Source organism: Falco cherrug, chromosome 2 (assembly GCF_023634085.1).
Source record: "Falco cherrug isolate bFalChe1 chromosome 2, bFalChe1.pri, whole genome shotgun sequence".
Lineage (NCBI taxonomy): Eukaryota > Metazoa > Chordata > Aves > Falconiformes > Falconidae > Falco > Falco cherrug.
The window spans coordinates 28,447,223-28,464,289 of NC_073698.1; the positions used below are offsets into that span (position 1 = coordinate 28,447,223).

The following is a 17,067-nucleotide window of genomic DNA, read 5'->3' on the forward strand; positions in this document are numbered from 1 at the left end:
TGTAGTCCAAAGCAGGTTCTTTAATTCCAAATCATTTGTTCCATGATAATAGAAGTCATAGATTTTTCAACATACATATAATCTTAAGAAAATTTGAATCATGGAAATGATGGCCCGAATTTCACTTACCATTAAAAAGGATTTATGTCTCCTCCTTTGGGTAAGTTGTACCTTTTATGTATTCTAGGCATAGCTCTGTAGAATGATAAACTTTTCCAGTCATTTTCTTTGATTTTTTTTTTTCTATGCTTCAGGAAGGGGAAGTATTCATAGTGCCACTGATAGAGCACTGATTAACTGCTGTGATCTTTGTCAACTTAAATTAAGTTGGCCACATGCTGTATGGCATTTTCAAACACATTTATGATAATGTAACCTCATGATTATAATAAGTTCTCACTAAGCAACATAAGAAAATTTTGCTTAAATACAAAAAGAACTTGTGTACATCTTTAAATTACATCCCAGCCGTTGGGGAGGGTAGGTATGATTTCCGCTGCATAACGGGAAAACTGAGGCATTGCCTGTGTGTGCTTACTCTTGCATGTTTGAAACAGAAATGGAAGAGGTAGAAAAGGAGACCTAATATATATCCAGGATGAAGTTGGGCTATGTTATTAAGCCTGTTTACTTTGTAAATTGCTATAGGTAGAAAAACTGAAAAAGGGAGGAAAACATGACGATAAACAATATGTCTGTTGAGTGGGATAACACTTAACCTCCTTTGCTTTTTTGCTCTTTTTTCTCATGGACTGTGGAACTTAAATATTAAGATATAATACTATTCATGTTACAGCTTACATGAAATAAGATTGATTTTGTTTTAAATGCTGGATGTGGGGGAACTAAGTATTTGCCCCTTTGGCTAGCTGGAAATTTTTTCCAAAAGCAGCTTCAGATATATATCATGTTCCAGTCTGGGTTTAGCTACAGGAATCCATGAGGACATTCAACTTAAGGTTTCATTATCTATATTCACCTCTGTCTGCTTGCACCAAATTGAAAAATGCAAGGAATTTTCTGGCTTGTGCACAGGACTCAAATAAGTTTAATGAGATAACACATTTGGGTTTGTACACAGATTCATAACTGCTGACACACAAAGTTGAAAATGTAGGAGGCAAGAAAAAGAACACAGTGCTGATACAACAATTGCTGTCTTGAAACAGGCAAACCAATACTTGAAAAGAAGCCAAAAATACCTAAAAAAATTCTAACCCTTAATAAAAGGCTGTATTTCACTTACTGAGAAGAGTGAAGTGCTCCCCATTGTCTAATGTGGATTTGATACTCATTACCTTCAATGTAAGGTAAAGAAACATTTATAAACATTATTTCTCTTTCCCCCAGAACCAGCATTCTACTTTGGAAATGATGAATACTACGTTGATGAGAGTGCTGGCCATATTGAGGTACGTGTCTGGAGGACTGGAACTGATCTGTCTAAATCTGCCTCCGTTACAGTGAGGTCTCGCAAATCTGAGCCAGTAACTGCAGAGGGTAAGTTATTGTTTTGCTCTAGTTTCATAATACATAACAACAAAAAATGCTAGTGCATTTGGTCTTGATATAGATTCAACTGCATAAGGTGAAATTATTTGTTTCTTGGTCTTAGCAGATCTTAGTACAAATTGTTACCAATTTTGTCTCAAAACAGGAGTAGGAGCAACTGTAAAATTTTATAAACTGTTATAAATAAACTGTACTGTCATTAAATACAGCACTAAGAGAAATGCCTTCAAATCCTCATATAAAACACTATCCCATGAAAGCAGTTCATTATTTGCCTCAACAGCATACTGAGGGCACAGAGTTATAATCACTGGCAGCATGCAGAGTTTGCTCCTCTCATTTTTACTGTAGGCAATGATAAATTACTATCTAGTATCCTGTTCAGCAAGAGAATTTCTATGGCTGTGTGGTTCAGTGATGCTTCAACAGAACCTTTGCAGAATCAAGTGTTAGTATAGGGGTTTTTTTTTTTACTTTTCACATATGACAATGTGCCTAAGACATTTATATAAAGACAGCATAAAAATTATCTCCCTTAGATGCTTATTCTGAGTGTAACTGAACAGTAGAGTTTAGCTTCTCAACTAATTTTTAGCCAAAATTATGTAAAACTTTACTGTTATTTCAGGAATATCTAATCATCTTATATACGTATCAGACATAACTTATATGATAAACCTATTTCTCATGAAAAAGAAAATTATGAAGTCTGAAAAAAAGATAAGATTACTTCACTTCTGAACTTGCTTTATATGATCTGATGTCTTTATCTCATCCTGAATATTTAAGTTATTTTATTTCTGGGGGAAAAAAATATTTCCATACAGTAAGAATCATAATTCATTTTGCTAGGACCTCTAGATTCAAAACTGGAAATGGCACACCTCTTGGACTGTCTTGCCTGTTGGTTACAGCCTGAAAGCTCTGACATGGCTGGCTGGCTGTAAAACCATAAACCTGGTTCTTGGGCTTACACAGTTCTGCAATGATTCTGCTGCACTGAGCTGCCAGTCCTGGCATCCTGTGTTAAGAGGCTTAGATCTGGGGTAGATCAGCAGGGACCCCAGGCAAGTGCCCACCTGATAATGGCCTTTAATCTTGCCGTATTTCGTTAAATTCACAGAATTCCAAACCTTATTTCAATTTCAGTGAAACCATTTCTCCCCAAAGCTTTGTTTCAACAGCTTTGCTGCTTATTCTCCCCCAAAAAATGAACATTAAAACTATTAAAACTCAGTCCTTCATTAAAATCCTAGATAGCTTTAATGCTTTGGTTCTGAGACAGTGTGTCACATTTTAGTCAGTATCTTGGTTTGTTTGCTTTCTTACTGGCTTTTTATGGATTGTTTTGCTTTGCTCAAAACAAAACAAAACATAAAAGCAAACCAAACCCAGATCAGTCTGCCTTTAACATTAGGGTGCCAGACCTCACCAGACATGGTCTGAGCAGAATTTGATTCTTTTATTTTCCATTCACTTTGTTTTACACAACTCCTCTGAACAGTTCTTAATATTTATAGCTTAATATTGACTTGTTTTATTGTATAGTCCAACTTATATTGGTCAAAAGAGCTTTTTGCTTTACATGACTGCCAGAATTTGGCAAATTCTAAAACAGTATATAAAAAACCCTATATATTTGCTTACAATTAACTGTGTAATGATAGATGTTTTTATTTTTCATTGCAGGTAATGTTATTTATTAATTTAATACTTTTTAATCTCTTTTCCTTTGGTAGCTGGAGTAGATTATGTAGGCATCAGTCGTAATTTGGATTTTTCCCCTGGAGTCCATATGCAGACATTTCGTGTGGTAATTCTGGATGACCTTGGGCAACCGGTGTTAGAAGGAACTGAGAAGTTTGAGCTTGTGCTAAGGATGCCCATGAACGCTGCCCTTGGAGAACCCAGCAAGGCCACCATCTTCATTAATGACTCACTGTCTGACTGTGAGTAATATTTTTTTTTGCCTTTTCACATTTCTGCAGGAGATCGATGACTGCAGTACACAAATAGCACTTTTCCTTTTGAATCACACCAAAACCAGCAAGTCTGCCTGTTTCAGCTACAGACGATGTGTTCAGTAATTTGCTGTCTGGCTGCTTATTTTATGTATCCTGTGCAATGTAAGATATCAAATTTGAAATAATGGAGGAAAGATATGATAACTTTTGCAATTATACACATTCTTTTTATGTTTTTCTTCCCAGTGCCTAAGATGCAGTTTAAGGAATCTGTATATGTAGGCAATGAAAATGATGGACAGATTTCTGCCGTGATATACAGGAGTGGGGATATCCGATACACATCCACTGTGAGGTGCTATACAAGGCAAGGTTCAGCTCAGGTAATGATGGACTTTGAAGAACGTCCTAATACTGACAGTTCCATCATCACATTCCTTCCTGGTAAGCTTTTGATCTTATTTTAGAAGCTTTGAGTCTACCATGTTTTGTTTTGCTTTGCATTGCTTTGCTTTCCTTTCCTTTGTTTGTTTGTTTTCTTTCATTTTAATTGTGTCTTCTCACAAAGTACTGCCAAAAAGACCACTCTGGAAAACCAAGCTTTTTTCTGTACACAATGGGCAGAGTGCACAAATTGTTGTCTCTTTTTGCTTCACTTCTGACATAGAGGGATCATCAATAGGAACCAAAGGGAGGGACATAATCTCATATAGGTTCAGCCTGAGTGCCAGGATATTTTTGATAGCAAAAGCAGGTTCAGTGTAACACAGTAATGGAAGCACAGACCTGCTGTGAGAAAGGAAACTTCAGAAGCTCTGCTCTTTGTTAAGCAGATTTCTGGTAAATACATTTGACTTTCACTGAAGTAAGTAATAGGTCTTTCAACAGGGATACAGCTTTGTAATTTCTGTTTGAACTTTTTTTTCCCACCAAAGTTTTCCTAAGGCAATTCACTAATATCAGATACTTAATATTTCACATCAGACATTAAATACAAATAAGTCAGATGTTCCTGCCTTGAAAGAATATTACCTGATTCCTTCTATTTGTGCAGAACAGTTTAGTCTTTTAAGTTTACACACAGATAATATTTTTACAAGCCCTAAGCAAGTTCTGTCATCAGCATGAAATCCTTGGTATGCCCTTATCACAGAAATGACGACCTTCATATTTCTGTAGATATGTATGATAGTTCTCTAGTAAAGTGAGTTGTTCCATCTATCTTTATTTAGAGATGGCCTCAGCTTTCAGCGCTGTCATGTATTCTATACCTTTGCCATTGTTTCTGTGCAACCAGGATAGAGTCCAACTTGTTACAATTAATGGATCTGGACCCCTTAGGAAGTGATTTTCCTCATTTTTTTTGAGTGTCACTCTACCATTTCTCCATTAAGACAAGTAGCAAAAAGAGATCTGCTACGATCGTATCTTGTTTCCATAAGCTTCTTAGGCATGTTTAATATGTGGCAGTTTCAGTAGTTTTCACATTTCACATGTAACAATGAGCAGGATAAATATTTTGAAAAATTTTTTTCTCCTCCTAATGGATAATTTATTTTCTATAGGGGGAAAAAAACCCACCTCAGAGAATGAACACAGTCAGTATCCTGGTCTGGTTCTTCTTGAAGAGCTTGGATCATAGTTGCATGTGTAATGATGAAAAAATACTGTAAATTGACCTCTTTCATATCCTATGCTGTTCCTTTTGTCGGCGAAGTAGGAGTCATTCTCGTGATGATGAGCCCACTAAGCCTGACACTTGGAGCCAGACACTGTGCACCACTCATAACTCTTGCTGATCTTGTAGAAGACCTAAGACAAGGCCTATTTCCCAGTCTCTGAACATCTAGTAAGTCTAGACACATTAATTTGTGAGTGCTCAAACTGAGTATTCTGCAACTCCAAAGCATTTTTAAGGCAATAACCTTTGTTGCTTGGAATCAGTGGGAGTTTAAAAGATACTAAAATCAAATTAAATAAGTGAAGGTCCACACAGTTGGAGAGTGTCCAGTCAAAAGAGACTGGACAACTTCAGGACAAAATTACCATTATTAGTGCAAGTTTCTATTACTCTGTTTCCTCGTGCAAGTATTTTTTATTTTTTTTTTAAATGCACATTGTGGGAGAGGTCACTGAGGAGTATTTTATTCTAAGATAAAACAAAAGGAACAATACACATGAAGTGGATATACCAGATAGAAAATTGTCTTTGAGAAGTCCCAAAATAGTGGATGCCACTTTAATGAGTTTTCATAGAAAGCTAATGATTACCAATTCTGCTTTCACTATTGTCATTACCCATTAACTTATGCAGTGTCAAGGTGGATGCCTTGGCCAGCAGAAGCAGTCTGTGTTCCTTGAGCTTGGGAAGAAGTATTGTAATAGAGCAAAGAACACCTAAGTTCTGCATGATGTTACCTTCAGAATGATTGCAGGTGAAACTGAGAAGCCTTGCACGCTGGTGCTTATGGATGATACTTTCCATGAAGAAGAGGAAGAACTACGCCTGGTTCTTGGCACTCCAAGAAGCGATTCTTCGTTTGGTGCCTCTATTGGTGAACAAAATGAGATGCTGATAAAGATTCGGGATGATGCAGACAGTAAGAAATTTTTTTGTTGTTATTGGCTTTTGGAAGCCCATTTGTGTGCTCTAAAAACATTTTTCTTCTGTTTGCAGAGGCTATTATTAAGTTTGGTGAGACCAAATTTAGTGTGAGTGAACCAAAGGACACAAGGCAAGTAGCAGTTGTAAAAATCCCAGTGCTTCGTTTGGGAGACACTTCCAAGGTTTCTGTTGTGAGAGTTCATACAAAGGATGGATCTGCTACTTCTGGAGAAGACTATCACCCTATATCAGAAGGTAGGATCATTCAGATGATTATCACATCCTACTATTTGGTTTTGTTCATGACTTTAATGTAATATTTGAAAAATTAAGTAACTTTATGAATAGATTACTTTGCAACTACATCTATTAATACATTTTGCTATTTAAATTCAGGACAGACGTGATCCCATGTGGTATGCAACTGCTCTTAGAATACTAGATATCAGTGAAGGTATTTGCAAAAGAATTGTGTCTACTTTGAAAACATCTGTAGCTCAAGTAATAAATGTGGAATAAATCTGTGAGTGCCACCTTAGTAACATTTGCAAAGTGTAATACCATTATTTTGCAAAAACATCTACTTATAGGATATGATTGTGTAGTTGATTCTCAAGCAGTTCATTAAGCTAATGGCTTTTGCTCTATGTAGGAATTAATGTCTACTTCTGTTCATTTTTTTACTTTCATAATAATTAAGCTTTATTTCTATATCTCTGCAATTCACTGCCCAATGCTCCTCACTAGTAATGAATAAGGAGAGTTGTGCAACAGAATAAGAAATTTCTTAGTTGATAAACTTATTTCTATTAGTCGCCCATCAACATGGTTTAGTGAATGACTAATAGACTTTGTAGCACTATGAATTTTTTTCTTCTAAAGTTTACGATAATACATGATACTAAGATTAATCATTCATTGCTGGAGTGCTTTTACAGTTTTGTATAAACTGTTTTGGTGCCCAGTCCAGCCGAAAGATAGGACTTATTTTTGAACACCCAGTAACAACAGTGGGCTATCTCCGAATTCCATAAAGAGGCACTTCCCACTAGTAATATTTGAAGAGAAAAATTGTTAGCAACAAGAAAGTTATCAACCCATAGCTTGCTAATTACAGTCACTTTGCCTTGTGCATTTTAGAGTTTTGCTCTTTCCTTTTGAAAACCACAGGAATTTTTAATGTCAGCTAATCCTTACCCTGTACGCATTATCTATACACATTACCTATACACATGGCCTTGCTTTACCCTCTCCCTGCTGTGCACTGACAGCACACAGGAGCAGAGTTTTCAAGGGAAACATGCTACTGCAGAACAATAACAAGAACCTTTGAGAAAGGTCTGTGATCTGCAGGATTTCCCCACAGAAGAATCAGAGCATCTGTTGGTTTAGGGACCCTGCCTGTTCAGTCGTGGGTATAAACCCCACATCCCTAACTGGGTTATCTGAAGGAAGTGTGACAAGCTGAAATTCAGTAAAATTCTTAGCTCTCACACCAGCATGTTTATTACCACAAAGAGTATTTTCATGGCTTAGTAAAATTTAAGGCTGGAAGTATCATTAGACTCATCATGGATTGCAGGATTCTCCCAGTTTCCCCTAGCTACTTCTGTAGAACCCAATAACTTTTGGTTAGAGGAAGTATACACTTCAGAAGGGGCATCCAGTCTTGGTTTGAAGGCACCAGAGAGGATGAGTGTTTCTTAGTGTTTTGCTTCACTGACCAGTCCTTATCGCTTCATCATCACCATACATACTTGAGCAGAGCTCTTTAGCATCTGGTATTTTTTGTTTGTGACAGTATTTCAATATACTAATCAGAACATCATTTTCTGCAAGTCTTTTTTTTTTTTTTTCCTTCTGGTCCTCAGTTTCTGTTGGTCTTTTCTGTACCATCTTTGATTGATTTGACATCCTTTAAAAACAAAGACAGTAGAAATACACCTACTATCACTCTCACCCATTCCCTAAACGAACGTTAAATAGTTTCTGTACTACTTCTTCCTTTAGTAATTAATACATCCAAGAACCACAGCACTCTTCTTACTGTCAGTATGGTATGCTGACCCTGGCTGGACACCAGGTGCCCACCGAAGCTGCTCAGTCACTCCCCTCCTCAGCTGCACAGGGGAGAGAAAATATGATGAAAGACCCATGAGATAAGGACGAGGTGATCACTCAGCATTTACCGTCATGGGCGAAACAGGCTCAACTTGGGGAAATTAAGTTAATTTATTACCAATCAAATCAGAGTAGGCCAATAAGAAATAAAACCAGATTTTAAAACAGCTTCTCCCCTACCCCTCCCTTCTTCCCAGGCTCAACCTCACTCCCAAATTCTCTACCTTCTCCCCACAAGTAGCACAGGGGGACAAGGAATGTGGGTTTTGGTCGTTCCTCACATGTTGCTGCTGCTGCTTCCTCCTCACACTCTTCCCGTGTTCAAGCATGGGGTCTCGCACACAGGAAGCATTCCTCCATGAACTTCTCCAGCGTGGGTCCTTCCCACGGGCTGCAGTTCTCACACCCTGCCCCAGCCGGGTCCCCCCACGGGTGCCGTCCCTCAGGCACAGCCGGCTCCAGCCTGGGTCCCCCCGGGGTCCCCAGCCCCGCCAGCAAACCTGCCCCAGCCCGGGCTCCTCTCCCCGCGGGGCCACAGGCCCTGCCAGGAGCTGCTCCAGCGTGGGCTGCCCATGGGTCACAGCCTCCCTCAGGCACCCACCTGCTCCGGCGTGGGGCCTCCAGGGGCTGCCGGTGGGGATCTGCTCCTCCGTGGGCTTCCTTGGGCTGCAGGGCACAGCCTGCTTCACTGTGGTGTTCACCACGGGCTGCAGCGGAGTCTGCTCCAGTGCCTGGAGCACCTCCTCCTCTTTCTCCTTCACTGACTTTGCTGCCTGCAGAGTCGTTTCTCTCACATTTTCTCACTTCTCCCTTCTGACTGCTGCTGTGCAGCAGTTTTTTTCTCCTTCTTAAATAATGTTAGCACAGAGTGGCTACCACCACCACTGATGGACGCAGCCTTGGCCAGTGGCAGGTGCATCTTGGAGCTGGCTGGCCCTATCCCTGTCAGACATGATGGAAGCTTCTGGCATCTTCTCACAGAAGCCATGCCTGCAGCCCTCCCACAACCAAGACTTTGCTACACAAACTCAATAGAGACAGATAAGACTGAACTTTTTATCCATCATGGCAAGCAAAGTTTTTTCAGAGATAATGCTTTTCAAAATGCAGTACCCTTTTGTGTAACTCTAGTCTTGTATCTTGGTTTTGGTATATGCCATTGTAATTAAATGCATCTTGTATGACTAAGGCATGATAAATACTTTTTATTGAGATCTCCTCAGTCTTTTGGTCATTCATGTTACCAACGTTTATGTAATAATTAGTCCCAGGTAATTTTCAAGGAATTACTTTCTGTGAGACTAAATCTTGGTCTTTGCAAATCTCTTTTGATGATGATAATGCTTTATTTTCAGTGATTTCCATGTGTTCACTGCTATTCATTATTATTATTTTTAGCATCAAAGAGGTTAAACTAAATATATGAACATCTGTAATTTTAAAAGTGAGTATTAACTGCCATCTCTCGTGGCTGGGTCTAGAATTACAGCTTGTTATGAAAAAACAGATTTATTTTTAAGTGTCTTTTTATATTTTTAGAAATTGAGTTTAAGGAAGGTGAAACACAGCACTTTGTGGAGATTGAAGTTCTCTTTGATGGAGTAAGGGAGATGAGAGAAGCCTTCACTGTTCACCTGAAGCCTGACGAGAACATGGTCGCAGAAATACAGGTAACAAACTGATGCAAAGTCCTCAACAGCAAAATCTGGTAAACAGACCTTACTTTCTGGCTCACAGCTTTACTCTTCTTCTAAGGTTTATACACGCCATGTATATGGCTTGTATATCTTGGCTTGTATCTTAAAAGACAAAGAAGATCATCCCAGCTGACACAGTAGTACCTACCCAAAACAGATTGTTGCCAAGGGAATAATGTTCGTGGGGTCATGGAAACAATGAGAGACTGAAGTCTTCAAGATACCATTCCAGACACATTCTCTTCATAGAATCAGTCCTAAAAACTGATATCCTCTTGGAAACACACCCTGGCAACACAATATAACCTCTATGCTGTAAAAAGAGCAATTAGGTGAAATATAACTTCTGCTTTCAAAACCCTTTTAATATTCTCGTTGTGTGAAATGAAATAGCCACACTTTCGTATTTAGCATTATAACATATGTACTTCTAATTTGAACAGTATATTCCTCTGATTCTGCATATAATGTTCTTCAAACCCTTTGACCGCTTCATCAGTATCACAATATATATAGTCTGACTCCAGGTGGCCAGACAGCAGAGACACAGCCTTTGCTGATGACAAGCGTCCCATTTCCACCAGGCGTTAAAGCATACACTGCACATTAGGGTTCTGCCAGAGTACTGAAGTGATTCAAGAAAGCTGGGACAAAAGGTACCCCACTGGGTCTGGTATCTTCAGTGTTCTGAAAAGAAAAATATAATTTTAGCTCTTGCTTTTGTAGTCTGCAATATACTTTCCAGTGCCTCAACCCTTTTTCAACAGCTCATCCAGTTGAGGTGTTAGAACTTCTTTGAGGACAATGTTCCAAAGGCTACACATATTCTGATCAAGGTCTAGCCTGAATCCCCTTGTTTATTTAAATATTCACAGAGAACTATTTCTGCCTTTTCATTGTTCAGACAGCCAAGGCCATTGTTTACATTGAAGAAATGAACAGCATGGCAGATGTCACCTTTCCCTCTGTCCCGCAAGTTGCATCCCTTTTGATATATGATGATATTTCTAGTGCCAAAGACAGAACAAGTCCCATAGCTGGCTATCCTGTCATCTGTATCACAGTGAGTATCTCTGTGGAAAGATGGAACAAAATCAGTATATGGATTTTGTTCAATGGACTTTAGGCGCTCAGTATCAATCCATATTGTTGTGAGTCACGCATGAGACTAGAACTGTCCTAAGAGTTAATCTACTTTGTCTGGATAACAAATCAATTTTCAAGAGGACAAAAAGCATAGAAAGATTTTTCACTTGTTCATCACTAAGAGCAGTTTGATGTTCACACTAAGTCTGTGATTGCATGATTTTACTATTTCCTGCATTGTCTTGCCTCAATTTGTGGAGTTAAAATCCCTGGCGATAAATTGTTTTCAATGAGTGATACAGACTGAAAAATTAGTACTGTCTGTTGAAGTCCTACAGGCTTCTTTCATTGTAATTTTGCAACTGAAAAGTTTGCATGAATGTTCATATGCATTGAGGAAGGTTTTGGACTCTCTGCATCTTCAGCTGGTTTCTCACACCGTTCCTTATGCACAGGAATGCATCTTATGTTGAATAGTTCTCCTAAATATAAAAACCAAAAGAAATATTGAAATCCAAAATATATATGTGAGAGTGTAGTCTGTACCTTCATAACATAGTTAGATTTTCACCAATAAACCATAATTTAAAATAATATTTTTATTTCAATAAGCATGGTTAGACCTGCCTTTTAATATACCATAACAGTGCTGAAAGTGTTACTGTCAAAATAAATTGATTTCTTAATAGATTTATTGGAGTTGTCAATTCCATGTTTTTGAGATTACTGACTCTTGGTAAATTAAAATTCCTTTGCCATGAAGCAAAAAAAATTTAACACATCTGCCTTGTTCTGCAGGCTTGTAATCCTAAATACGAAGACTTTGACAAGACTGGTTCTATATGTGCCAGTGAGAACATCAATAATACTCTGACACAATACCGGTGGCTTGTAAGTGCACCCACTGGTCCTGATGGTGTGACTAGCCCCATGAAGGAGGTTGACTTTGATACCTTCTTCACTTCCTCCAAGATGATTACACTTGACTCCATTTACTTTCAAGCTGGTTCTCGTGTCCAGTGTGCGGCTCGTGCTGTGAATTCAGATGGGAATGAGGGTCTTGAGCTTATGAGCCCTATTGTAACTATAAGCACGTCAGAAGGTAAGACATCATTACATATTGCAAAACCCCCAGACCTCTTTTGGATCCCAGATTCCATCCTAACAAAATCTGATTAGATGATCAGGTGTTTTGACATTACAGTCTCAGCTTTTCTTCTGTTGTTTGTAGAGGCGGTGCAAAAACTCTTCTCTTCACACAGCAGAGAATTGTGTGAAGAAAATGGTTTTTCTCTTTATTAATTTTCCACATCTTTAAAAGCACAACTTTAAAAACAAACTTTTATGTTTAGGAGAATAGTATGTAATGTGCAATGGAATTAGTGAAAGCTGGTTTCTGTTGGCCTTTGAATTCAAATGTAGTAATGTTGTGTTGCAATCTCAGCTCCTGTTAGACATTGGAGAACCCACATGGGAATGCTGTTAGGAATGCTTAGCCAGAAGAAAAGCTTCATCTGGCATTCTGGCCTCACTGGACACCCAAGATTCAGTATCTTCCTCGACTAAGGACTAATGCAACTGTTGTCCAATAATGGGGTGTAGATAAAATTTTTTCATGGTTGAGTTATTCATAATATTCATCCTTCTTTCTGATACTTTCTTTGTCTCTCTCTGATACCTAATCAGTACCGAACTGATGACGCTTTCTCTCAGCCAGCAGTTACTGTAGCCTACCTCCTTTGCCCAGCCAGCTCTTTTCATGAAACTTGTACTGAACAACATTATGAAGCAGAGATGAAGAGCTGACATGCACATGAGTACAGTCTGAGAGCATATGATATTTTGTTGCAGAAAGCACAGATACTTATGTTTATTTTATAATATGGAGAGTGAGTAATTGTCAGCAATCAAGGTAAATTACAAAGCCTTCTATTTTATTACCCATCTGCAGCCATTTTGCATTCTTTGTGTCATCTCTGCTGCTTTCATAGCAAAATTAACTCTTCTGGGTTTTGTGAGACCTTATGATAGATAATAAATTACATGATTGTTCATTTGCAGTATCATTTTCATTTCCTTGGCCTTTCCAACTAAATATTTTAATTAAAACAGTTTATTCTGCTAAGTTAGGGCTCTAAGTAGCTTAATTAATAGAATCTCTATTAACCCCTATCCTTTATTCCACATTTTGACTGTAGGCTCAAGTCACCTTTGTTTGTACTATCAGGAATCCTACACCCTAAAGAGGACTCTGTCTAAGGGTATTGCCTACAAGGCGCAGTGTAGTGCTCATTAAAGGCAGACAACCTTATGCTGGGTGAGCTAGTTCTGTCATGTGAAACAGACTGGCTCAGTTATAATGTGTTACTTGGATTACACTTGACAAATTAACAGGGCTGGTTAGCTCAGGCTCAGGACTGAATTGCCATGCATATATTACCTGAGGTAACCTGTGATGTGGAAATGAACAATCCTGAAAATCGTGTACAACATAAAGGAAATTCTAAGATTCTGTTTTGAAAGAAATGCAATGTTCAGAGCAACCTGACAAAATCTTGAATATTTTCAGTTTTGAGGATGCTTGACCTCCAGTGCATAGACCAAATTCTCAAATGTAAGGCAGATTGTGAAAAAATTGTATTTAGCCTCTTTAGTATGCTTTACTTGCATTTGAGAAAAAATACAAACAAAAGATGCTATCATGTACAGAAGAGAAATTTTGTTTCCTCATGCCAGAAGTTTCCAACTTGGAGTTGCTGAGCCAGATGAGGTGCACCAGAACCAGTATGTTCTCCAAGAGGAGAGCCCTGCCTCCTCTTTTCTTGTAATCCCTCAGAAATGGGCAAACAGTAGAAATGTGGGCAAAGGCAACTGTTTTGATTTTCCATTTCTACTGATTTCTTTCTTAGAGTACCTTGTGATCCTTTGGCCATTGCATGACAATGTGCTATGATTCTTGTGGCCAGAATGCAGACACTTCTGCATTGAATGATTCAACTACAAGCCGCATGGATTTCAAATTATATGATTGCAAACCTAATCTTCTGGTCCTACAAAGCAGGACTAATACCAGAACAAGTTGAACTATCCCTCAAAAGGATTGCCAAAATAAGTTACAGATTCTTCTTTCTTGGACAAATTCAACATGCAACTGAACAAGGCCCTGAGCAACTTGATCTAACTTTGAAGCTGGCTTTACGTTGGTATATGTACAGTATTTCTAAAGATCCTTTGACACAATATTCTAACTACATTTCAGTCACTAATGGAACAGAGGGCTCAGAGAGTCCTATGAAGGCATATATAGGTTCACATCCCAATCCAGTGCCAAAACCAACTGAACACTACTCAGGTATCTTCCATAAATCTGTGTGTGTGCTTAAGAGGGTGGGAGGAGTAAAAGTGTATGCCTCTGAGGACCTGTGTGAGAAAGTATTGGCACTTGACACTGACTTCACGCTATGGTTGACGCATGCAGCTGAAAATGTACAGGTGCGGTATCATCACCTGGTTCTGAAAATGTGGTCCAGCTGATCTAGCAATGATTTCTGTTTGAACCCTCTTTTGCGTAAATTCCTGTTCAAACCTCTGGTAAATGCTACTGAAAGCATTTACTTGTCATTCATGAAAATTCTCCTTGTTTTGGAAACTTGTACAGTGGAAAAGAGCACATCTAAAAATAGTGCAAGGGAAAGTACAGGTTATTTCTTCTAGACATAAAGTTACTGTCTCTTTTTTTCCATTAGGTCTTTGTCAACCTCATATGTCAGGAGTAGTTGGAGCAGAACCATTCTCTGCCAAACTGCGCTATACCGGCCCAGAAGATCCTGATTATGCCAACCTCATCAAACTGACTGTCACAATGCCACATATTGATGGTATGACAAAATCAGCTGTGTAGTTGAGAGAACACATACAACAAGCTGTTATTTGTGCTATTTTATTGGTCATGCCATTTTAAATCATGTCATTTTAAATAGCCTAAATAATAATATAATCTTTTAACACATGGGACCAGAGAAGAATGTGATGAATGTAAAAGTGCAGTTTGCAACAAGGTGCATAAGATACTGTATTGATACATAGTCTTTGATGTGAAGATTGTTTTCAGATTAATTGCATAGTTTACATAAGTTGAACTAGACCTGCACTTTGTAAAACTCCTTTGAAGTGCATAGAGATATACCAAAGAAGAATTTATTTATTAAAAAAATATAAAATCAGTTAATTACTATGTGCTTCTGAAAAAATCGCACTAAGTCCTGACTAAAAAATATGTTGGAGATTTAGAAAATTTTTATTTCACATTTCATGGTATAAAGATATAGCTGTTGTGGATAACATTCTCATACACACTTAGCATATCAACTTTCTTTGAATTCTAAAGTACATTATAAGTAAAAAATACAGAAGCACTGCATAACAAGCTTAGTGTTTGACAAACTTTGGCTAAATTAAGCAGCTCTGACAACTGAAATTTAGTGATAGTGATATAAATTAATATTTTTTAGGCATGCTGCCTGTTATTTCTACAAGAGAGCTCTCCAACTTTGAGCTGACCCTTAGCCCTGATGGAACTAGAGTTGGAAACCATAAATGCTCCAACCTCTTGGATTACACAGAAGTGAAGACCCACCATGGTTTCTTAACTGATGCTACCAAAAATCCAGATGTGATTGGAGAGACCATTCCCTATCAATACAGCCCAATAATTAGGGGCTTCAATACCCTACGCTTCTACCGCAATCTGAATCTGGAAGCCTGTTTATGGGAGTTTGTTAGCTATTATGACATGTCCGAGCTCCTCACAGATTGTGGAGGCACCATTGGGACAGATGGACAGGTACGGAAGTGTAACTTGATTTTGTACTGTATTCTTAAAATGAAAGATTTCCCTTGTAATGCAACTGTGCTGGTAAAAATAAGTGGGTTTAGAATTAATTTATTTGGAAAATGTTTTGGGTTTTTTTCTTAAGAAGAAACAGACTTCCCCCAAAGCCAACTTATGTTATAAATCTATTGATATTCATTAAATGCTAATAGGTTATATATGAAATCCTTGTCTGACTGAAAGTAAGGGAATAATTTAGTTTGAATGAAATTTGCTATTGTTATCTCCCAATACAGTTTTGAAGTATTTTAGGACAAATCAATCACACTTTTACTGTATAGTGAGCCACCTTAGTCTTTTCTTAGAATGAAAAGCTTCTAAAGGATTGCTTTTAGCATATTTATAGTCTGGGCTATTTAGTGTTAGTCATGGTGTATCTTAAAAAAGAGTTTAAAAAATTGTGAAGAGCCTTCTTGCTGATAACATTGGACTGCAGTGTCCTACCAGCTGCTTGGCTCTGCTGATCTCGCTCACTGGGTAACAAGACCCACCAGTGCAGACAGCACAGTGATCTTGCATCACCCAGCAGAAAATTCCTTGGTCAGGAAGCAATGAGAAGCTGCTAATATGGAATGGACAAAGAACAGAGCTGTGAAAGTGGTTGGGGAGTTAAAACAAAGAGACTGGTGAGACCGTCAGGTGTTCTTTGGAAAATTATTTCTATAGATCCATAGTAATGTGGAAGCAAAAGGATGCAAGATTTTTTCTGGTACATTGAGAGCGAAGTTAATCCCTAGGTCTTCCTTGTATAATTACCATATAAGCCTGTCTGATACCACTTAGGCTCTGGACTACAAAAGCTGTAGCTATGAAGATCAGTCCTTTATGACACAGAAAAGTCTCTTTGGGGAATAATCCCACAGGCTGGAAGAAAGACTGGAAATGCAGTACCTCATTTCAGAGAAGTCCATCCACAGCATGACAACTGTGTGATAAAGCTAACTTACTTTACTGGCTTGCTAGCCTTCCTTGTTGAGCCACTGTGGAAAGGATCAGGCCACTGTGTGAAATGGCCATAATTTCTCTGCTTTTTGGCAGGTGTTAATTTTGCCAAGGATCCATCTGTTTATCAGACCTCAGTAGACTTATATGCACAAATTCTTATTGTAAGTCCGAAATGACATGAGGCCTTAACAGATGAGAAAAGTGTGTTGTTGCCCAAAGAAGCCTATGGGCATGTGCAACAACAAA

At 38.3% G+C, this 17,067-nt stretch overlaps 1 protein-coding gene across 1 annotated transcript in view; it reads left to right on the forward strand.

Moving 5' to 3' along the window:
- FREM2 (FRAS1 related extracellular matrix 2) overlaps positions 1-17,067 on the forward strand; it is a 143,135-nt gene that overhangs the window by 99,660 nt on the left and 26,408 nt on the right. The window contains exons 7-16 of the mRNA XM_005446531.3: positions 1,351-1,500; positions 3,252-3,461; positions 3,723-3,920; positions 5,912-6,076; positions 6,154-6,336; positions 9,742-9,872; positions 10,804-10,962; positions 11,784-12,087; positions 14,732-14,863; positions 15,497-15,828. Coding sequence (XP_005446588.2) covers positions 1,351-1,500; positions 3,252-3,461; positions 3,723-3,920; positions 5,912-6,076; positions 6,154-6,336; positions 9,742-9,872; positions 10,804-10,962; positions 11,784-12,087; positions 14,732-14,863; positions 15,497-15,828 — 1,964 coding nt within the window. The remainder of the gene's footprint in view (positions 1-1,350; positions 1,501-3,251; positions 3,462-3,722; positions 3,921-5,911; positions 6,077-6,153; positions 6,337-9,741; positions 9,873-10,803; positions 10,963-11,783; positions 12,088-14,731; positions 14,864-15,496; positions 15,829-17,067) is intronic.